Source organism: Carassius auratus, chromosome 21, assembly GCF_003368295.1.
Source record: "Carassius auratus strain Wakin chromosome 21, ASM336829v1, whole genome shotgun sequence".
In the NCBI taxonomy this organism is placed as follows: domain Eukaryota; kingdom Metazoa; phylum Chordata; class Actinopteri; order Cypriniformes; family Cyprinidae; genus Carassius; species Carassius auratus.
In genome coordinates, this window is record NC_039263.1 from 21,929,316 (window position 1) to 21,953,590 (window position 24,275).

The following is a 24,275-nucleotide window of genomic DNA, read 5'->3' on the forward strand; positions in this document are numbered from 1 at the left end:
ATTCTGGTGTTCATTTTAGATTGACATCTTGCATTCTGTAAGAGAAAAACAGCATAGAAAACAGATCTGTTTCTGTTTTCTTCTCCCTCTTTCTTTTCTCTTCCTTTCTCACTGACATTTTACATAAGCTGAATATTATTACATGTGAAGCATCTGCCCTGCATTTGGAAACATGACCCTCATGAATTTCGCACACACAGACACACACACACACACACAGACAGAGGAGGATCATTACTAGAGAAAATGAGTTATGGATTTATCAAGGATATCACATGATACATTGCTCATCAATCCTTCCAGTTTAAATCTGCCTTTATCTTTCCTAGTCCGAGAGCAGAGTCTCATGTTAACAGATCTGAGCGAATTTAATTACCTGCAGCTAATTTAAAACTTCTCGGAAAATGAACATACAGTGAGAGTGAGAGTGTGTGAGATAATGACTTACGTAATACACACACACACACACACACACACGCTAATGATACTAATAATTACACCTTATCTTCTGTGGATAAGGCAATCCCAGAAAACAATGGCAACTTAGCAATCAATATATTAATTCATTAAAAAAATGCTATGCATGTGGTGAATTAATTAGAATAAATTAGAATATTGGTCATTAAACATATTGGGCCCTATCATACACCGACGCAAGGCGCAGCGGAAGTGTGTTTGCTAGTATTAGTCCGGCGCTGTTCGCATATTCCCGTCCAGCGCCACGTCGTTTAATTAGCAAATGCATTTGCGCCCATTTGTGCACCCACGGTCGTGCTGGTCTAAAAAAGAGGTGTGATCAGGCGCATTGCTGGCGCAATGCTATTTTAAGGAACAAAAAAGAATTTGTTGAGGCATCGAAAATACATTTTAGCCTAAAAATAGCAAAAACTACGACTTTATTCAGCATTGTCTTCTCTTCCGTGTCTGTTGTGAGAGAGTTCAATAGAGTTGGGGTACTCGAACTTGGACTCGGACTCGAGTCCGGACTCGAGTCCAATTTTGAATGAACTCGGACTTGTCACGCACTCGGATGAATTTGTACTCGGACTTGACACGGACTTGAACATTTTGGACTCGGAAAATATTCCGAGTACAGTCGAGTCCACGTCATGTGTAACAATAAAACCAGCATAAAATTGAAATGATAAATTAATGAATGTCTCCCCTTCTGTCATTTTACTGCACCACACCGGCAGGCAGAAGTCTCATGCTTGCAGACGAAACACACGCACCACTCACTGGATATCAATGTGGATTAGTGAAGGGAAGCTCGATTCTTTTACGCGAACCGGTTCTTTCGGACGGTTTGATTCAATAAACCGGTTGAAAAAAAAACAGTTCACCGGATACATAATCAATTGCGATGTATTTGTTATTAAATGAACTTACGTTTCGTCAGATTGCCCTTCATTCAAGCCCTCGGTTTACCCGCACTCATTACATTAGCACAAAATCAGTTCAGAATCAATCACCAAAAGAATCAGTTCGGTTCAGACGCGCTGTGTGAGTCATTCTTCATGCTGAATCACGAATGCGCAGTATCATCAGCTCCTCGGTTCTCGAATCGGACGCGTCCGAAAGAAACGGTTTTCGGTTCAGTTTACTGATGATCTGAAAACTGATACAACCGGTTCTTGACTCGAGAACGAGAATCGCTCAAAACCCGGGTAGGAAAATCTGACAGGGTAGGATAAAATGTCAGGACACCGGCACGTGCTGCAGTTCAGTATCATCAGCTGCTCTACTCGTGTTCATGTTCTGTTTACTACAAACTCAGTTTGTGAATCTGTCATCATTAACTATAAATACAGTACAGATATTTCATAAATCATCCCTTATTCATATTAAACATGGAGTCTTTAGAGTCTTAATTATTGTCCAACTTCCCTGAAAACCCCTTTGGCCCATACATAATCTACAATATACAGATTAGAAACATGTAGCCCCTATCTTAAAAAAAAAAAAGTATATATATATAGCCTATATATATATATATTTATAGTTTTATCACACTTTCCGATGTTTAACAAAATACTTGAAAAATTACACGCATGCGCAGTATCATCAGTTCATCGGTTCTCAAATCGGACGCCTCCGAAAGAAACGGTTTTCGGTTCAGTGTACTGGTGATCCGAAAACCGATGCAACCGACTACCAGAGACAGCAGCAGCAACCAACAGATGCTGCACAGCTCAGCATTGCAGGATTTGCAAGACCAGAACTGACCAAACAAGCAGTGCAACTTTATGTTGCAAGTTCTCCAAGACAACAAGAAATTCATAATGCCATCATTAAGGATCTCCTCATTGGCTGCACTTTACCTCTGTCAAATGTGGGGGAGAGGCATTAAATAATTGAAATGTCAGCTTTAACTGGAGGACAATATAGTGTGATACAATAATAAAATAGGTTCATTTGTATTTTCATGCACTTGTAATACAATAAAACCTTTGAAACCTTTTTTGATAGGAAACTAATTCTGTTGACATAAAATAAAAATGTTCAGTGGCAATGACTAGATGTAACAGTGGTATTTTTTTTATTACATTTTTATATTGCCATTGGTTTAATGGGTTGAAAGGTTAAAGTATTAATAGAATGTAAAAATGTACAATACCAATTTATAATCTTTTTTAATTTAATTACTTTCTGGACTCGGGCGGACTCGACTCGGACTCGGCCTTTAAGAACTCGGACTTGAGTCCAACTCGGCCCCTTTTGGACTCGGACTCGGACTTGGACTCGATGTTTGTGGACTTGGTCTTGACTCGTACTCGACAAAGGTGGACTCGGACCCAACTCTAGAGTTCAAAACAAAGCAGTTTGTGATATCCGGTTCACGAACGAATCATTCGATGTAACCTGATCTTCTTGAATCAGTTCACGTTTTAAATGGTTCACATCTCTAATATGCATTAATCCACAAATTACTTAAGCTGTTAACTTTTTTAATGTGGCTGACACTCTCTCTGAGTTCAAACAAACCAATATCCCGGAGTAATTCATGCACTCAAACAGTACACTGACTGAACTGCTGTGAAGAGAGAACTGAAGATGAACACCGAGCCGAGCCAGATAACAACAAAAGACTGACTCGTTCACGAACCCGGCGCACAGACCGTTTTCTGTCGTTAAAGGGGGGGTGAAATGCTATTTCATGCATACTGAGTTTTTTACACTGTTAAAGAGTTGGATTCCCATGCTAAACATGGACAAAGTTTCAAAAATTAATTTGTTCGTTTGAAGGAGTATTTTTGGAACAAAAATACTCCTTCGGGTTTGTCACAAGTTTCGGAAAGTTTTTTTCGAGTATGGCTCTGTGTGACGTTAGATGGAGCGGAATTTCCTTATATGGGTCCTAGGGACACTTCTGCCAGAAGAGCGCGTGCTCCCATATAGCAGAGCACTGAGAGCACAACAGACTTCACTGATCAGAGCGAGAGCGTCGCGAAATGTCACAAAAGAAGTGTGTTTTTGGTTGCCAGGGCAAGACAACCCTGCACAGATTACCAAAAAAAAAACTGCATTAAAGGACCAGTGGATGCAGTTTATTTTGACAGAGCATCAACGGAGTTGTGCAAGTGTTTGTGTTTGTTCCCTGCATTTCGAAGATGCTTGTTTTACAAACAAGGCCCAGTTTGACGCCGGGTTTGCGTATCGTTTATTTCTTAAGGATAATGCAGTCCCAATGAAAAAGGGTCACGATCGTGTGTTGGAACCGCAGGCGGTGAGTAAAACTGTTTCAAATATCTCTGTGTTGTTAACTTAGCTATCAGCGCGTAAGCACATCAAGTAAACAACATGCAATGTTGTCATCAAACTGCACTTTCCACATGTACAGCTTAAAAAAAAAAAAAAAAAGACGACATAAAGTGGAACTTAGTTTCGTCTTCCAAAACCGCTAAGCAAATATATACAGTTTCAGTACATACCACACAGAGACGCCTTTGCTGATGCTGCTCTTGTTAAATTTCAGCCTCTGGATCTGTGTCACAGCTTCCAGACGCGCTCAACACAAAATCCTACTGGTGTTCGTGATTCTTTAGCTCCGCCCACACGTCACGCCTCCAGCCGGTCGTGTTTTTCCGGGTAAAATCGGTACAGACTATCTTTCTCTTATGAATATAATAAAACTAAAGACTTTTTGGAGTTATGAAGGATGCAGTACTAATCTATAGGTACTCAAGATTAACAGGATATTGAGTGAAAACGAAGTGGATTTGCAAAAGTGGATTTGGAAACGCCCTGAGTGCACCTGCGCCATGCACTTTACACTTTGCATTTAGATCGTTAAAATAGAGCCCTTAATATTAGAATATTAGTTATTATTTAACATGCATTTAACATTGACTTTTATTAGTAATTAGAATAAAGGTCAAATGAATGTTTAATAATAGTGTTGAATAATAATAACAGAAATGTTTTATATTTAATGTGCCTTGATACTACACTGTTAAGCTTTCAGAATACATTTCCCATAATGCTTTGTGGAAAGTGAGTAAGAAAGACAACTGAGTGAGTGATTCAAAGGGATTTCGCCAGAGAAATTATTTAAACCATGTACAATACAGATCGGAAATTCAGCAAACAGTTTGTTTTATTTTAATTTATGTTGTCAGTTGCCATTATTGCATGCTATGAATAAATGTAGTGTTAATTAACTTAGTAAAAAAGCTCTACTCCTCTAACCTGTCTGATCATCTTCACCTGCAACACAATTCACTGACATAAGCAAGAGAAAGAGACAGAAGTGGAAAGAGAGGAAGATTTAGAGGTGTATTGGAGCATAACACCCTGAGAGTTGGATGGACCGGAAGTATTAGCGGAGGAGGACATTTATATTCTTTCTGTTTGTGTGTGTGTGTGTGTGAGCGTGTGTGTGTGTGTGTGTGAGAGAGAGAGAGAGAGACAGGAAGTGAATGCATATGTACTGTATGTAGGCAGGGTTTTTAATTAACACTCAGTGAAGGTTGTTCTTTGTGCAAAATAATGAATTACCTGCTTTATAAGACTGAGTATGAAAGCCCTGCATTGTTTCTGGGTTGTTTATGACTGAATATCGTAAAAGCGAAATAAAATGCAGCTCTGAAAATGAACAGAATGGCCTTCAGCTGACCGCTGCTCTGGAAAGAGTGTTTAGCTGCTAAAAAGGACATGACTTTTAGAGTTGGACACTTAAAAATGTCGAGTGTCAGTGCATTAGATACTAAATAGTGAAGCAGTGAATCAACTGGTGATTTGGTCATTTTTAGCCATTTTATAAAGTCACTTCTTCTCCTTTTTTGCAATATATTTATTTCTTTTTATTTCAAATCTAATAAACTTTTTGTGAGTGTTTTTCTTGTGCTAACTTTCTTTAAACCCAGCTAACAATTTTCCGTTCCTAAAATGTTTTCAAGGACATTTTGAGATAAGAAATATTTATTTAAGGAAAAAGCATGTTATTTTTAGATTCACAGAATGTTCCCCTAAAAATATCTACTTAGAATTGTTTTGTGTAAATTATTTTATGGTTGTGAAATATTAATATACTGTATCTGTTATGGAACATTCTGGAGACGCTATATGGTTGTGGAAATAAAACCTAATAATAAACTTTAGGGAAACTCTATAATATATTAAAAAAAAAAATTAATTAATTTGAAAAACTTCCCTGAATGTTCTTGGAATGTTAGTTTTTTGATTCCGAGAACGTTCTCAGAACATAAAAAAAAACTTTTTTTCTGCAATACAAACTTTATTTACTGAACTAGTAATTTATTTCTAGAATTTAAGAATGTTTACTAAAGATAACATATAGGGAACTTTTTTAAAGCTATCTTATGGTTGTAAAAATAAAAAAAATAAAAAACCTTTAGGGAACGTTCTGTATATTGCATTCTCAGTATAAAAAAAAAAAACTAAAAAGTACTTCCATGCAACATTCTGGGAAACAAAAAAATTAAAAGAACATTCCTATGACATTATTTATTTATAAACATTTTTTTTAAATTCTGCATCTGCTGGGAAACATACCACACTGATTTTATTTAATGCAAAGACATTCCTGTAAACTTAAGTGTTTTTAAGTGTCTAAATGTTTTTGGGGGATGTTCACTTTATGAATCTGATCACAAGTGCTCACAGGAGGTGCATTTGAGATGCATTCAATTGGCTTCAGCTGTCTTCCCTCAGTTTCCCAGATTGTGCCTGTGAACCTCTGCGTGACCATCAGCAGTTGTGTCACACACTTACAGCTCCACCGCTTATTAAAAATCCATCTGAGAGAGAACGAGAAGCCTGGGATTTTATATGTCCTTGTTACAGCTGTGAAAAGACCTCCGGATAGTAAGACTTGTCTGTCCTGCTCTTTTGTTCTTGTAAAGACTACTCTTCTCCTTCAAGCACCGTTATTACAGCTTCACTCGTTCTGTGTGTTAATGCTTCAAACAGAGAATGGAAATGTCATCCTTCTACAGTGTCTCTCAGTGAAAGATTTTGTGAACTGAAGTTGTCCATTTGCAGACTTGAGGTTGGAGGTGAAACACTTTGATATATTAATCAATTGCAGTCTTGTCCATAATTTAAAATCTCTCCTGTTGATCCAGCAACATGTACAAACAGGTTCAGGGTTCACTAAATCACCAGATGTCCAGATATTTCCAGTGATTTCAGTTTTCTTTTGTGTTCACATGATGAACATTCAAATACAGTAGCGACAAAAATATTTCCAATCGATAAACAAAGCTTGTTTTTTGTTCTTGTCAACTTGCCATGGTTTACAGAAATACATGTTGTATAACATTAAATCTGCTCTCACAATAGCAAAAAAGGTCAGTACAGGAGGATCATGGGTAAAGGAATAAAAGGCAAGAAAATATAAACTACATGGGCCGTTCAAAATAACATACTAGGTGAAGACAGAAGTTGAAAAAGTCAAAGAACGAGAAACTGATGCTGTATTATAATTTGTTTTAATAGATAGACATTCATCCATAACCAGAGCCACAAGATGAATAGGTGTTTTATTTATTTATATATGGCTCATAGTTTTGGATTTCCTGCTCTGGCTCTGTTTAAGAAACCTGTCCAGACAGCCAGCCAGACCACTGCATGCTAACAATTTGGCAGTGCTGCAGTGCATTATGGGACAGGCCTGACCTCCTGCAGAGAGCTGAAGGACATCAGCAGTTCCTCCGGAACAGTGCAGACAGAAGTCAAAGGTCATGGTGGAATAAATAGACATTGCTGGATAGAGATGGAGGGAGGAGAGGGCTCTAACCAATGAGCTTCAACGTGCATTTCTGAAAGTCCTTTTAATTCCATTCACACTGATTCGTGCAGTTAAAGAAAATGAGTTATGATTTATAAAAGACTAGTTATGTGTTATTCAAGTTATGTGTATTTCACTGTTTCAGTGCACCTGTGAAAGCTGGAATCTCTTTCCACTGCAGAAAGACAATGAGAGCTTGTAAAAAATACAATATTAGCCGAAATCAGTATACAAACAGATGAAAGTGCAACTAAGTGATTCACTCATGGCTGGTTTTGTGAGCACATATTTGAACATGATGTGAAAGACCTGAGTTCATTATTATTTAATTTAATACAGAATTGGCAAAGTATGTTCTAATCAATGGCATGTGAGCAAATATTTTCAGAAGACGGTAGCTGGAAAAGAATGATAATGTTTATTTATAAAATACTATATTATACAAAACTATATATTTATAAAATACTATATACGTATATAAAACATTCAAAAGTTTATTTATCTGTATAATACAGAAATGTTTGATAGATTGGTTTGATTGATTGATTATCGTTTATTTATTGAATCATTTGTTATCTCAAGTTTATCTATCAATCATTTAGTTAGATAGTTAGTTACACTATAGATGTTTGTTAGTCAGTTGTTTTTTATTTATTTAGTTGTTTTAGTTAGTCTATTAGTTGTTTATTTATTAGGTAGTTGTTTATTTAGTGTTTTAGTTAGTTATTTAGTTAGATGTTTTACTCTTAGTTAGTCTTATTTATTTATTTTAGCTATTTAGTTAGTTGATAGTCAGCACCCCCTCCCTTTATTCATTTATTTATTTAGTTGTTTGGTTCTTTTAGGTGTTTAGTTGGCTCTTTATTTTATTTTATTTAGTTAATTGTTTTAGTCTGTTGGTTGTTGATTTATTTAAGTATTTTCTAGTAATTGTTTGAGTTATTCATTTATTTGCTTATTTAGTCTGTTAGTTGTTACATTATTTTAGTACTTTTAGTTATTAGTCGGTTGTTAATTTTTATAGTTTGATTTTTATTTAGTTGTTTAGTTTTTTAGTTAGTTTAAGTGTATGTTAGTTGTTTTTTTATAAATGTAGTTTATTTATTTATAAGTTGTTTATTTGATTTAATTATCTGTTTATTGCGTTTGTACGTTATTTGTTGATTTATTTAGTAAACCGGCTCGGATTAATCATATCGTTATGCTCAAATAATGTGTATGATGCATAGGAATTTATATATGTCAATATAAATGTAAATAATGAATCAGAAGATGCTTTTTTTTAAATCAGATTTTTGCAGCTGTTGACATCCATGTAGGATCTGGTGTGAGGTGCAGATCCTCTGATGTGGACAGGAGCATCTGGTGACTCATGGGCAGGTCCATTAAAAGACGAGGACGGATGATTTGGGGTTGTTGTCAGACAGTGATGCTCAAGAGTCATAATGAACCATCTGTGTCCAGCAGCTTCAGCTGAAGGGTGTTCTGACGTGTCCCTGTTATCATTAGCCCCTTTCACACAGACAGACTTCACTGGAAAATAACCGGTAAAGTGTCATAAAGAGATCATGTGGCCTGTTGTAGCCATTTAAGAATGTGTATTTTTATTTTATATTATTTATTATTAAATATTATTTGTTTAGTTTAATTTGTTAATTATGAAATAAATTTGTAAATGTTATAAGGGTGTGGTAAATCAGATGGCAGTATGCCGGCAAGTGGGTTTGACATATATTTTTCACTCTATGTTTTGGCTGTGGAATCATGGTTGCGTGCGTTGCACCCAGCACACATGCATGCACCACATAGCCTGCAACAGTCTCAAAGAACATACTGTAAGTTGTTGAAAGTGGAAACTGATTTCCATTTGAAACTCAGTGGCCATTGCATCACCCCAGGGCACGACACACACACACACACACACACACACACACACACACACACACAGAGAGAGAGACTTCAAATAACCAAGGTGGTCCATTTACACACAAACATCATCACACAAGACATTTTGCATATGAAAATAAGGAGTAAATGTTTGCTTCCTCTGTAGATTAATAAGCTCATTTGCAGGAAATGGAAATTTGATCATATTCTCATCAATTAATGTTGTCAGCTTGTCTTTATGACTAATAGAGTTGCTTTGACAAGGATGTGGCCTACAGCCTCTCTCTCTCTCTCTCACTCACACACACACACACACACACACACACACACAAACACACATCTGTACAGAGAAGTGTAGACATTAGGTGTGTGAGTTGATTCTCTTCCTCAGGTCTCACATGAACAGATGGAGTTCATTGATTATTCATAGCTGCCGATGGATGCGTCTGTCACATTAAGAGGGAGTGTGTGTGTGTGTGTGTGTGTGTGTGTGTGTGTTTAGATGCAGAGCAATCCCTTGGTGAAGTGATGAGATTTTAGATGAAATACACCATCAATAAGAAAAGGACAGATGGGAAATATACCGACACATAGTAAGAAGATTGAAAGATACAATTTTATTTGATAAAGACCAAATTTGTAACAATTAAACTGCCATTATGAAAGATTCAAATACTTTTACTCCCAGAATAGGTTTTTAAATATGAATTTAATTAGACTAAAGTATATAAATTCTCAGAGTGGTACAATTAATAATTTATTTCAGTTATTATTTTATTATTGCTCAGGGTTATACAATGCATTTTTTCCCCATGATTTTGTAAGTTTTTTGCTGAAGAAACTGTAATATTGTGAAAATGAAAACAGTAATAATGTAAAATATTATGACAAATTTTTAAATAACTGTTTTCTATTTTCATGCATTTTAAAATGGAATTAACTCCAGAATTTTCAGTATCATTACTCCATTAAATCATGTTAATATGCAGATTTGGTGCTCCAGAAACATTTCTTAATATTATTAATGTTGAGAACAGTAATTCTGATTTATATTTTTGTGTGAACCATACAAAATTTTATTTCAGAATTAATTATTGAATTGAAATTCAAAATGTACCTGAAATGGAAAGCTTTTCTAAAATTATACACATCTTTATCATCTTTTTATAATATTTTACATATTTTTTTACATCCTTGCTGAATAAAAGTATTATTTTACTTTAAGAAGCCTGAGTTACTCTTTTGAACAACAGTGTGAGTGTATGTGTGTACACGTTGCATTATTTTATTATATTTTTAAATAATTAATTTTATTATTTTTTACTTATTTATAGCACCAAGGAATACAACGGGTCACAAAAGTCTAGATACAGGTTTGAGAAGTTAATTTTACTAATTTTACTTGAATGTTGTAATTCACTCCTTATTGAACACCTCTGTTTTAAATGTAAAGGTTAATCTTCATGTCTGACGTGTGTGTGTGTGTGTGTGTGTGTGTCATCTCAGGCCATGGCTTTTATCCAGATGTGGCATACACATCAGCTCATTTCAGCAGCTCTCTCTCTCATCTGCTGTGTGATTGGAGCCAGAAATCCCGCTCAACAGGTGCGTGAGAGCAGAGACTCGTTCTGGAGAACGCTTGAATAATGAGGAGAGCAGGTGTTACTCAGGCAGCAGTCTGGCAAAAATCATAATGCCCAGATTAATCTGCCTGACATCACACTCTCAAATCTGGCAACCTGCACATGTGTGAGCCTTGAATCCCAATTTACAGAATTCTTCATAGGAAAAGTATGTACTGTTCTTAGAAGTATGAAATAAGTGGCAACACAGAGAAGTGTTTGATTGTTTAGCCAACCAGATTGCCAATTTTCTCATCTCCATTTCTGTCACCTGATGGAGTTTAGGGTTCCACTGTACCACTGTACCACTGTAGCCTTTTTTTTTTTTTTTTGCTTTTTTGTGCTTATTTGGGCTTTAAAAACAACTATACTCAGTAATAATATTAATTTGATGGCAATGACGCTGTGGGATGAGAACAAAACAAACCTCGAAGTGAATTTAACTGAACATGACACTTCTGTGGAGCAGCTTTATAGATGAATCAAATTAATTTCAGAATCTGATTAATTTTGCAACACAGACGCTTATTGAACTGAACTGGCTTGAGCTGAATAATGACACTGTGTACTTTTCAGCTTTTAATTTTGTATAATATTTAAATAATTTAGCATTTACTTGATTTAGTTTTTTTTCCTTTATATTACTGGGAAGCTGCTTATAAACAATTCATGACATGCATCAGACATGCATTATGATGTGATGTATTTTTATCATTTACTGTATTTCATGTATATAATTTTTTTTGTATACTTAGATTTTAGTTTTTTGCAAACATTTCTCAAAAGATAAAGTAATGAAGATGAAGCACATTAATCTGTAATATATTTAATTAACTTAAAAATTGGTATTTTGACATAATTTCATCTAAATTGCTTTTTGGTTTAATTTCCAGCATTTATGCAACATTATGAAATGTCACAGTAAAAACAACAACAACAAAAAGATTGTAATTAAAAAGTAAAATTTATATAACATATGTATTTACTTGTATAAATTAATACTAAGTCTTTTTACTACATAATTTCATGGATTATTCAATGTATAATGAGCTATTTCTTTATCATTAATGGTGAAATTGACTAGCAATTTTCACATTTTGTACCATCTGGTGCCAATTTTCATTCTTTTTTTCAGAGTAGTATGATTTGGGACATGCTAATGTTAATCTAACACACTTCATAGGGTGGATGATATGCAGATTGAAATTTGGTCCGTGTCATGTATTTGACTTTTCAAGGACCCAGACCTACTTCGAATTTCAGGGTGATTTTTAGATTGAAATAATGACAGTGTTACAGTTTTTGTATGATAATCTATCTGAACCTTTGCATGACAGACCTTAAACATGGTCACGTTTTGTGCCGCTCTCCGCTAAGTGACAACTGTTGAGTTTTTCCACTCTAAAATGACTGGCGGTGCATTTTTGGCCACAAGTGGAGCATCCATGGTGTAACTGGCTGGCAGAGAGAGAAAAAGATGAGAGAAAGAGTGATTGATGAAGAGGTGGAAGATGACAGATGTGAGGAGAAGAGCTGAGCTGGAGAGAAGACTCTCTGCCCTGTTTAGGATGTAGATTGATTCAGTCCAAATGACAGCGCATTGTTTCACACAGAGAGACTCTGTTATTTCACTCCGTATTTTGTTCAGTGCCTCCGTTTCTCCCAGACCTAGCGGCTCAGAATAGAAACAATCATTAATTCATCGATTGAAACATCAAATGAGAGAGAAAGAGAAGGGGGAGAGGAGAGAATGACAGCATGGACAGCTTGCAGCGAGAAAGAGAGAAAAGAAAGCTAGTTTACGGAGGGCAGGAGAAACAGCAAGGATGAGAGAAGGGGGAAGGGAGGAATTAGCAGACTGAAGATTTATCGCTGAACTTTACTGAGAGAAACTGTAAAAACACACATGAGAGAGATAAGAACACTATCTAAATGGAGAAAGAGAGAGAGAAAGAGATTCAGAAGGAAGCGTTTGACTTTTCAGGGCTGTTTCCAGAGAGATAGAGGGATGATAGTTTCTCATTCGACACGTCTAATGCTTTCTGCTTAAATCCCATCATATTTTCATCAGGACACGAGGGGTCACTGCCTCCGGTCTCTTATATTCATGTGCAGCTGGATCTGTTCATTTCAGTTCCATTATTATTAACTTAGAAGGTGAAACACTTCCTCTGAATGTTTTGATGAAACGGTTCCTCTGTGTGTGTGTGTGTGTGTGTGTGTGTGTGTGTGTGTGTGTGTGTGTGTGTGTGTGTTTTAAATCAACATAAAACTGCTTTGGATACTCATTGGCTCCAGGTATTTCTTAGTGGTGAAGCAGTAAGAAAACTATGGCAGGTATTTCTCCACTAAGAATTATTTGGATGGTCTAAATATATACATACATTTTTATTTCAGGATAAAATGTTAAAATTATATATTTAAAATAACAATATCTTTTATTTTATATTTTAGAATTATATAAAATTATTGTGTTATGTCAGGTTTTATTTTGTATTTTAATAAATGATAATATTCTAATTGAACTTAAATAATATATGTTAATACATACATACAGTAGACACACACAAACAAACACACACTCTCTCACACACACACACACGTATATATAAACTAGTGCTGTCAAACGATTAATCACAATTAGTCACATCCCAAATAAGACTTTGCTTGCATAAAATGTGTGTGTACTTTGTATATTTATTATGTATATATAAATACACACACATAAATGTATATATTTAAGATAAATGTTACGTTTATGTATTAAATATATATGATATAATTTATATTATAATATAAATATATACATGTTAATAGATATTTCCAATATATATGCTGTATGTGTATGTCTTTATATATACATAATTAATATTCACAGCGCACACACATATGTTAAAAAAAAAACTTTATTTTGGATGCAGTTAGTCACAATTAATTGTTTGACAGCACTTATATATATAGGTGTGTGTGTGTGCGCGCACATTGTGTTTGTGTGTGTGTGTGTGTGTGTGCGCGCGTGTTTGTGTGTGTGTGTATACCATCTTCATTTGGGATGGAATAGCAGTGTTGTTTTCAATAAAAGTTTAAATCAATATTTAAACATCTTTTCAATATGTCATTTCTAAAATCATTGCTGTTTCTTTAGTGTTAGTATCTGCTCCTTCCATTCCAATCCACAAAACATCAATGATATTAAACATAGAAATACAGTAAAAAAAGTCAAAACGGTGTGCACTCCTGCCCTTTTACCCTTATAAAACTAGCTTAGCAAGTTTAATATTGTGTCATTATTAGCCCCAGTCCTAGTAGATGGCAGTAAAGTGATTTGTGTACTACCACTACATTTGGGTCAGAAAGTGTCTGCAAATAATATCATTTTAATATAATTGGATGCTAGTGGATGCTAAAACATTTTTATAATATATATATATTTTTTATTAAATTTATTTTTGCAACTAAAATGCAACTTTGTACAAATGTTTTGTGCCTGCTGGGCTTTGACTGTAGTTTGTACTGTATAATAACAGTAATAATCATTAGAATATTTTTCACACAGGGCCTAAAAATAGGAAAGCAATAATCTTTGATCAGTCATGTTACGTAACTGGATGCCATGAAAACCTTTTAGCATTTTTATGCAGAATCTGTTCATGAACTTTCCTATCCTCCACATGTATAACAGCTAATGAAGCTCGTCTAACTAACATCTAGTTAATTAATGTAGTCTTGTTGGTTAGATTACAACAAAAACCAGCATCCGAAGCCAGTTTTTGTGCTACTTTCTTTCAACATTTGGGATGAAACCTTGACCTCCCAATGAAACAAACTCAAAGATTAATACCAAATGATGACATCAGGACATAAATCCTCTTTTATTGATAAGAATCATCGTATTGTAGGTACAACACACATCCAGCTAAGCACAAAAAGAATGACAGCTGGAAATAGCTTTAGCTAATTAGCTTCATAAGACAGTATGAGCCTTGATAAAATGAGTACATTATATATTAGACTGCTCAATGATTCATATTCATATTTTAGATGTTGTCCAAATGAGACATTTTACATTCTGATATCAATCTTTTTCATGACAGAAATGTGGATTTCTAACGCCAACGAACTAAAACAAAGACACTGAAGCATCACCCAAGCAGACTGTACTACTGTAAATTACAAAAAACATCAAACTGTAAATCTACAAAAATCAAGCATGGGCGTTAAGGAACAATCCACTCGAAACAAACCAGATAGAAACAAGCATCTTTTTTTTTTTAAGAGACTATAACCAACCCCAACCTCCCCCCCTCCCGATCCCAAATCAGTCATGTACAGCATCACACAGGTAAACATTGCTTTGAGCACACCTGCGCACGTAAAAACTGCTCATGCAAAACTAAAGGATCATTTTACAAGAATTCACCAGCACGGAGACTAAATCGGAGTAAGATTGTACCTGAACCATCTGCTAGTAAAACTGGCACATCTGTTACACAGAGTTGGTGTATCGTAGCAATCATGATACAGATGCAGCTGACATCCATTTACAAGCACAACAATGTGTGTATCAGTAGCCTGAAGGGTGATAAACTCACCAGAGAAGATTTAAAGTCAACATGAAATTATGTTTCTGTGTTATTAGGATATTCAACAAGAAAAACGCTGTACGAGAGACTTGATTTTATTCATTGGGAATTGATTGCACTGGTAAATATGACCAGAATGATGGATACGTTTTCTGGATCCAAAAGTGAAGGTCATTTCAGAGGTGGAGCAAGTTATGGTAATTATGCATATTAAGTGTGTAAGGGAATGTGTGATTTCATGTCGACTTTAATAGCACGCTTTGGTCTGTTCTCAGGTGCTACATACATGTAGGTCATTATAAAATACCATGATATGGTCCGCATCACAGCAACTTAATCGCAGGTAAGTTCAAGTAAAATCTCACGAGAATCCTTTGAACGAGCTTTCAACAGTCAACGCCTTCACCCAATCAAATTTTTTTCGTTTTTCCTAAAGAAATGAGCTTTGCAAAGCACACAGGTTGGACTTAGGATATTGCACAGACTGGTAAACCGTCTGTGTTAGTTTGCCAAGTGAAGCACCATCGGTTTTCCTGCACACGCTCAGTTTATGAGGTTGAGTGTGGGCTACTAGTTCGTGACTAATCCCAACGTTCCCTACATTTCAGTGCGCAGAAAAGCATGGAGAAATATCTTTTTAGTGCTACTGGAAAACATCTGATCAGACAGTGCCCTAGAAAGTAAAGTCCTTTAAAAAAAAAAGAAAAGAAAGGCGTGGCATTGTTTATTTATTTTTTATATTTTTGGCATCTGTTCATGATTTTGTGTTCTATTTTCCATTCACATGTCTATTGTTCAGGTTTAGTTTTCATTCAGCATAGCATTTTTTTTATAACAATCCGTCGAAGAACATTGCTAAAGATTGTCTTCAGATACTCCCACTCAAATCCTCCAAGGTTACAGTTGCTCCGAGCGGATGACGTGGAAAAGCGTAACGTTGTATAGGACCTGATGTCCGTTATTCCAGGCGTACAGCGCGCGATCTCGTGGGTTGTAGTCCAGCATGGAGATGTGCGAGTACTTGTTCTGCAGAACGATATCAATGTACTCATACGTCGAGGAGTTGGTGTGGTAGGCGTAGTAGACTTTCGTCCCTCCCGAGTAGCCGTTGGTCACGTAGAGCGTCCCACAAATCATAAATGACTCCCCGGCGCTGCGTCTCGGGTGATTGGTCGTCCAGCTCTGGATTATATGCAGGGTCAGGGGGTGGAGCTTGCTGATGACTATGTTCCCCGCATTCTGATTGGTGGCGTAGACGGCCCAGAGCCCGCCCTCGTCCACCATGAGGTCGATGTCGGAGTGTCCACCCCAGGCATAGTGGTAGGTGTTACTGTAGCCCGCGTTGTCCAGACGCTGAGATTTACTTATAGTGGACGTCTTGAAGTCAAACTTGATGATCATGTTGCTCTGGAACTTGTTGAAATAGATGGAGCCGTTGTAGACCACCTGACCCGTCCCGGACCAAGGGTGCGGCAGGCGGTGAGACGTGAAGTTATCCGACGTCATGAAGTCCGCCATAGACTTATATTCCCGCACAAAACGGTTGTTATGATAGCCGTCCATGTACCACACCTGAACAGAAGTGAGAGAGTAAGTGATTAATATAAATGACTTAACAATACAAGGAATTGAGTTAATGAGACACATCCCTGTAGCTGTAGAGTAAGTTGAGCAGATGTGCATTCGTTTTCATCTGGAGGATGTCGTTTTTAGCTTTTGCTCAACTAGAGTATGTCTGCCGAAACATTCCCTGTCGGATGTTTGCGCAACATGCAGCAGATGTTTGTCAGAATCTATACTGAACGCAATCTTTTTAAGATGTTCATCAGGGTTGTGCACCATTTTTAAATGAGAGGTAGCTAACAGGAGCTTCAGTTGAAATTCAGATTTATTTTGAATCTTGAATGTTGGCTGAATGGATGGAAGGAAGAACGGACAGATTGATGAATGGAGGGATTGATGGACAGATGGATGGATAGATAAGCGGATAAATGGACAGACAGAGACGGATTGATGGATGGATGGATGGATGGATGGACGGATTAATAGTTGGTTGGATGGATGGATAGATAGTTGGGTGGATGGATGGATGGATGGATGGATGGATTGATGGACGGACGGATTAATAGTTGGTTGGATGGACGGATAGATAGTTGGGTGAATGGGTAGATGGATGCATGGATGGATGGATGGACGGATTAATAGTTGGTTGGATTGGATGGATAGATGGGTGAATGGGTAGATGGATGGATGCATGGATGGATGGATGGATGGATGGACGGATTAATAGTTGGTTGGATGGATGGATAGATAGTTGGGTGAATGGGTAGATGGATGCATGGATGGATGGATGGATTAATAGTTGGTTGGATGGATGGATAGATAGTTGTGTGAATGGGTAGATGGATGGATGGCTGGATGGATATATCGATGGTTGGTGATTCAGGCTTGACATTGAGTACAGAAGGTTAAACCACAGACTCATCCTTTCAACAATCAATGGAAGTAGGTCAAGTTGTTCTTTATTTTGTCTGTGCTTGCATTCGATTTTTTTTGTTCTGGCATGAATTTGCCAGCACAGCAAGACGTGTTCAGCGAGGTCTTAATTAAATTCCAGACTGAAGGTGTCCATCCCCTCCTGACTGTGGCAGAACGCAGGCAGTGAAAACTGACAGCCAGGAAGTTGCTGTGTGCCAGGCATTATGAACCCTATGGGGATAATTCCAGATAATTCCGGATAAAAGCGACTCTCCGTGGAGATTTCCCAGCATGGCTGGAGCTTCTGTCTCTTGGTGAGCGAATGGAAAGGTAGAGCAGTCATGCTTATGGAATATTCCAGAGGCTCGCAGCCCAGCAGGACGTCTGTGTGCTCTCCATAGGAGGCACGAGGCAGTAAACAACATCTACTGTATATATCAACATACAAACCCTCCCTTTCTGCATGTTTGAACATACTGCACAACCTTTATCTCTTTTGAAACCCACAGTTGTTCACTGTAAGGCTGCAGCAATAACATTTGATTAGATTTTGTTGTGTTTTAACAGCATTCTTCACAATATAAACTGTTCCAAAGCAGCTTTACACAGAGCAGTGTGGCAATACTCTCAGAGAGTGAGTCCTGGGCAGAAGTGGCAACTATAAAATCCCCAAAAGTAGAAGGAAGTGCCAAGAATCAGCCAAGGGAGATCATCCTTTGCGCAACACCAAATAAACACCATGAAAAACACAATATTCCCTCCAAGCTGATGTTTTTTTGAGCCAGGATCTGGTCAGCTTTTCATGTAAAACTGGGTTGTTGTTTAAATGTGGTTTGAAGAAGTTTCTTATGCTCACATAAAAAAAACAGTAATATTGTGAAATATTCTTTTAATTTAAAATAAAATAAGTGTTTTCTATTTAAATATATAAATGTAATTTATTCCTGTGATGTCAAGCTGAATTTTAAGCATCTTTTGTGATAATTTTTTCTGTAAATTCTTTGATGCAGTGTTATTTTAGTATTGAGCTGCTATTAAATCAGGTTTGATTTGTATATTTTTTATTTTAAGTTTAGAAATAGTTATAGTAATTTGGTCATGTGTTTTTCTTTTTTTCTTTTCTTTTTTTTTTAGTTTGCCAATAGTTTTTGTTATTTTTATTTTTATTTATTAGTTCAGTGCATCAAGTTAAACTAAATAAAAATGAGAACTACTAGCAACTAGCTGAAATCTTTTTAAAATAAATTTTATTTTATTTATTTTATAAGTAAAAACATGTTTTTTAATGGTTTTAATTTTTAGTTTTAATTAACTACAATAACATTGCTTTTAATAAATAGAAAGGACTAAAGAATAGCATATATTTGAAATAAAAATCATGTCTTATACATTATACATGTCTTTACTGTCACCTTTGATCAAATTAATGTGTACTTAACTAAAAAATAATGTATTAGGCAACACAATTTTATAATAAACAGTACAACAAAATTATTCATTTTGAGTTTTGAAATGTGATGTTTACTGTATATGCAAATAAGTTGCTTTAGCGAGTCAGCTGTCAATCATTATACGCTGATAAAACTCCTTTCCAATGACAAGTGTGTAAAACACAGTAAATAATCCTTTCTGATAATCATATTCATGCAGAATAAATATTAGCTAATCCTGAACAATTTGGATGCCAGGGGACATTTTTTGTCGCTTTGTAAAGCTTCTTGTAGCATTGCTATTTTATGCATCATCTTCAGGCCACAAAAAATACCTTTATGGTCAGAAGTTGGAAATAGGAATATGATCAGAATATAGAACACAGCATTAATATTTGACCATATTCTGGTCGGTCACAGGGTATTTGTTCAGCTTTAACTTAATGCTCATGCAGAGCTTGAATGCTGCTCCATCTCTCCTTGCTATCTCTGAGAGCAACAGCTGCCAAAGCTTTTATCTTTGAAGAGCCAAAAACTCGCTCGCTGTGAGATATTGCTTATTGTTCACTCCCACACACACACACACACGTTCTCTCCACGCTCTGTCTGTCTCACACATACAGCCTACGGTCTCATCATTCTTTGAGAACAAGAGCCTCCAACCCAAAGTGAGAAAAACAGAATAAGAGGGAGGGGGACGCACTAAAACCGGGTCTGTGGGTGTGAATGAAGGTTATACTGTGTGTTCACCAGCCTGATTTATAATTGCTCTGCTGCGTTTATGGTGATTGAAGGGACTAGCTTGAGCAAGGCATCACTTTAATGGCTTTTTGGGTTCGTAATTGTGTATTTTGAGGTGAATGTGTGTTTTGGTTCCGATACTATAACGTTTTGTAACCGGCCCAGATCTTTAACCACAATGGCATGCAATCTGACTGATAAATAAGTCACATGTCATAGCACACTTCTGCTATTCCATACATCACCACAAACCTTCTTCACACTCTCACAAATGTCTGAGAAACGATTAGGCAAAGAATCGGCTTATTCACACGGGCTGAACGTCTCACACTCATTCCCAGCTGCCCTTATTCATCCTCCACAGTCTGCTGTTTCTTAACCTCCACCCGTTATCACAAGCCCCTCGGCGGCCTTCATTACGAGCCCCGCTGGAGCACTTCACATCTGGACGAGTGGAAAATTATTTGGCCTCACTTATTGTCCCCTCGTCACGAGTGTTAGTGACCTGACTTCAGCTCCATGGATGTCCAACTTGAAAACGAATTGCTGTTTTGAACTGGATCTTTTCCCAAGTGATTTGTGATGTGTTTTAATTCAACAGTGTCAACGTAAACTCACAAACCAATTATTGCCAGCTTGTTCTTGTTTGTTTCTTTTGTTCCAGTGGACCCACACACTGTTTGGAAATGTTGTTTGAATGATAGTGTAAAAGTAAACTTGAAAACAAATAGTTCTCTCAGATAGTTTTTTTTAATTATTGTTATTATTTATTCTTTTGGTTCCAAGTGATTCACAAACTGTTCATAAATGTTGATTGAATAATAAACCGCTTTAAAAGTAAACTCGCAAATGAGAACTGAATTTATTTTTATTATTATTCCAAGTGATTCAAAAGTTGTTGGAATGATAAACAACGTAAAAGAAAACTAGCAAATGAATAGTTATTATGAACTGCTTGTTTTTTTATTCTTTTGTTCCCAAGTGATTAACAAATGTTTCCAAACGATAAACAGTGTAAAAGTAAACTCGCAAACAAATGTTTATTGTGAACTGATTCTTGTTTCAGTGGACTCACAGATCCTGATGATGGACTTAATATTTAGATGATGTACGTGTTTTCTGAAAGGGCATGAGGGTAAAGAACTTCATTGTGTGTTTTAACTTTTCTCTGTGTACTTCAGAATTTGTGTATGATGGCTCAGCCTTGAGGTTTGTTTTTCTTATGGTTATAAAGCAACATAGTTATAAAGCGGTTGCCGGCAGCTATGTGCTTGTGGGTTTTTACTGCCGGCATAAAATAAGCAGCTATCCTCCACCACCTGCATGTTAATGAATCTCAGAAATGAATCCTGTTTGTCCTACAGAAGGAATTCTGTTGTACAAATACTAAGAAATGCAAGGAATGCACATTAAATGGATTAAACGTGACATTTATAATATTCCAAAAGATTTCTATTTTAATAAATGCTGTTGTTTTATTTTATTTGGATTCTTTAAAGAATCCACAAAAAAAAAAAAAAAGAATTCCACAAAAATATCAAGATGTACGACTGTCTTAAACATTAATAATAAGAAGAAATGTAACGATGCTGAAAATACAGCTTTGATCACAGGAATAAATGTCATTTTACAATATATTTAAATAGAACACAGCTATGATCATTTGTAATAATATTTCACAATATTAGTGATTTTACCATATTTTTGGTCAAATAAATGCAGCCTTGGTGAGCAAAAGTCTTCATTTGACATGAAACTTCATTTCCCTAAAACTTTTGAATGGTATCATTTCTCTGATGGCATCTACAGATAATTAAAATTATTGAATATGTATATGTTTTTGCGTTTACACTCACCCTTGTGTCTCCTTCAGGAGCAAGAGGGTCTGTCATCCAGGATCCGAACCGAGACCCGGATGTTTTAATAGTGATTGCATCACTAATGCCGGTCAGCTTACCACACGCTGCAGGATGCACAACACACACATTTAATTACACACACATATATAATTGCACTCACACACACAAACGCTTTCTCACGAGAAGCATGTTATCACACACTCAAGTTTAATGAGTTTAGAGATTTAATGCTGTAATGCTATGATGAGTCTGATTCAGTCATAATTACTGTGGTAATCTTATATCTTGGTGTGAAGGTTATGATTAAATGACTTTAATTGAGTCACACTGAGCTTCATTATGAGTTTTCATGATGAAGAGAGAGAAAGTCTTCATTAATAATAGAGGAAAACATACAAATGTTTTTCATGTGTTTGACAGGGAGAGAGAATATAATACATAGATAAATCATAAGATAAACAAATTATTGCTTTTGATGTTGTGTGGTGATAGTGTGTATGTGTGTGTGTGTGTTTTCCTACTCTGCCTTGCCCATTCAACACACACACACACGATTGAGATTAACACACTGAGCTGCTGTAATCAGTTGTCTGGGGGGAGATACAGGACTAAATTATTACGCTACTATCTTTAGACTAAAGCCCTGATTCTCTCACACTGCAGACACACATCTGCAAAAAACACACAACCCTCTCACACAATGTAATGAAGCAACATATGAGATCACTGATTCATTATTGTCAATATACACTGTAAAAAAGTTATTGTTTTTTGGATGTAGTCACTACATTACAGATTATTAGAATAGATAGAGAATAGAATAGAGAATAGGATTTCAGTCGTTCTACTTCTATTTCACGTTTAATTTGATTTTACTTGCTGTTTCTTTTTCATTATTTGTGACATTTACTAGTAATCTTTGAGTGGCAATTGTTTGTCCACCATACAGGAAAAACAAAACATGAATTTAAATCAAAATGGCATTTGACAATTTATGTTTGAACAAGTGAAACAGTGAACTACATTTTTATGTTTCTGATGAAAATGTGGTTTTTGCTGTAAATCTGATGGATTTGAACAGTAATAGTAATACATCTTTCCTCCACAAAGCACAGACTCATTCATGTCACATGTGGGATGAAATGTGTATGGGAATATGTGAAATTCATAGGGTTTTCCTGTAAATGTTTCATATTCATCAGAAGATGAAGTTCAAGTGTGTGTGTGAGAAAGGAGAGATCAATCAGTTGTTTTAAAGTCGTATTGATCGTACAGTGAAACTGGCCCAGATTTCTCTTCCAGAAACTCGGCGTGAAGGAGAAAGAAAGATGATACACACCAGAGAAAAGATACTGGTGTGCATACTGTAAATGCTGGGAAATGGAGGCTGTGATGGTGAATGCATATTTTTACTCTTTTATAGCTCAAGAGACTTGAGTTCTGAGTAATGCTTCATTTAAGTATCAGCTACATCTCAGATGTTTCTGCTAAAATAAAAACAGACCCAAATGAAAGAATATTCGACATGCAGTAAAGAGTACAGAGCTGTAAAATTAATGTGGAGAGCAGCTCAGAACATTTGATCTTAGTAGAAGTAGCAGAAGTCTTGTGTTGCTCTCCGTTTCATCAAGAGGAAACAGTCAATTTAAAGAGATCTTGTTTGAAATTGTTCTTCATCATTAAGAAATGGCAGAAAACGTGTTTGAGAAATCAGATTAGAGTGAATCAGAGACAGGTGAGATTAGATTCTGATATTGACTTCATTTCTCTTGTTATAAATGTCTTAATTAGTACCCAATCTTTTTAAATCATTCTTTAGTTCACATTTAAAAACAAAGGTTACTATTCAGGAACTCGAGCTGCGTAAAAAAATGCTATGGGGAGCGCGTTTAGCGAGAGCGACTCTGAATATCGTGTGTAATCTGTCCATTGGAAGAGTGTGACGTCACGGGCGGGGGGATACAGACATGTGCCACATAGCCAGCGTCAGCTTCGCGTCTTTCAGGAAGCGCTCTGTGTGTGAATGTCTTCAGTTTGTCTTGTGAGTCTTATTTACTGTTGTCTGTACCAGTATAAGCTCCAAGTATGTCAAAGAGCAAGGCGTAAACTAAACATCTAAAAGGCGAATCCGGATCACGTTTCAGGCTGTGTTCCTCCCTGCCGGCGATATATAACAGGTGGGGATATACACAGTCTGTGCGTGGTCTGCCTGCTTGCCAATGCGGCTGCTTAGATCCCGGAGGGCTCTCTTCGAGGAGGGAGCATTCGCGAGGCAGAGCGGCAGCTACACTCGTGAGGTTCGCAAATGGATCTTGCAGAGGGAATGGAGACGGGCGAGTCCCAATCTCCTTCCACTTCGGTCAGATCCCGCGCCCAATCCCTGGGTTCGGAAGCACGCTCTGACTACTATTGCAATGTGGTGG

General features: G+C 36.5%; 1 protein-coding gene across 2 annotated transcripts in view; it reads right to left on the reverse strand.

Moving 5' to 3' along the window:
- Window positions 1-14,606: 14,606 nt before the first annotated feature.
- LOC113038945 (noelin) overlaps window positions 14,607-24,275 on the reverse strand; it is a 30,355-nt gene continuing 20,686 nt past the window's right edge. For both annotated transcript variants that reach the window (XM_026196760.1, XM_026196759.1), the window contains exons 5-6: window positions 21,850-21,956; window positions 14,607-16,916 (exon numbers count right to left, since the gene is read on the reverse strand). In XM_026196760.1, coding sequence (XP_026052545.1) covers window positions 16,242-16,916; window positions 21,850-21,956 — 782 coding nt within the window. In that variant the 3' untranslated portion in view covers window positions 14,607-16,241. The remainder of the gene's footprint in view (window positions 16,917-21,849; window positions 21,957-24,275) is intronic.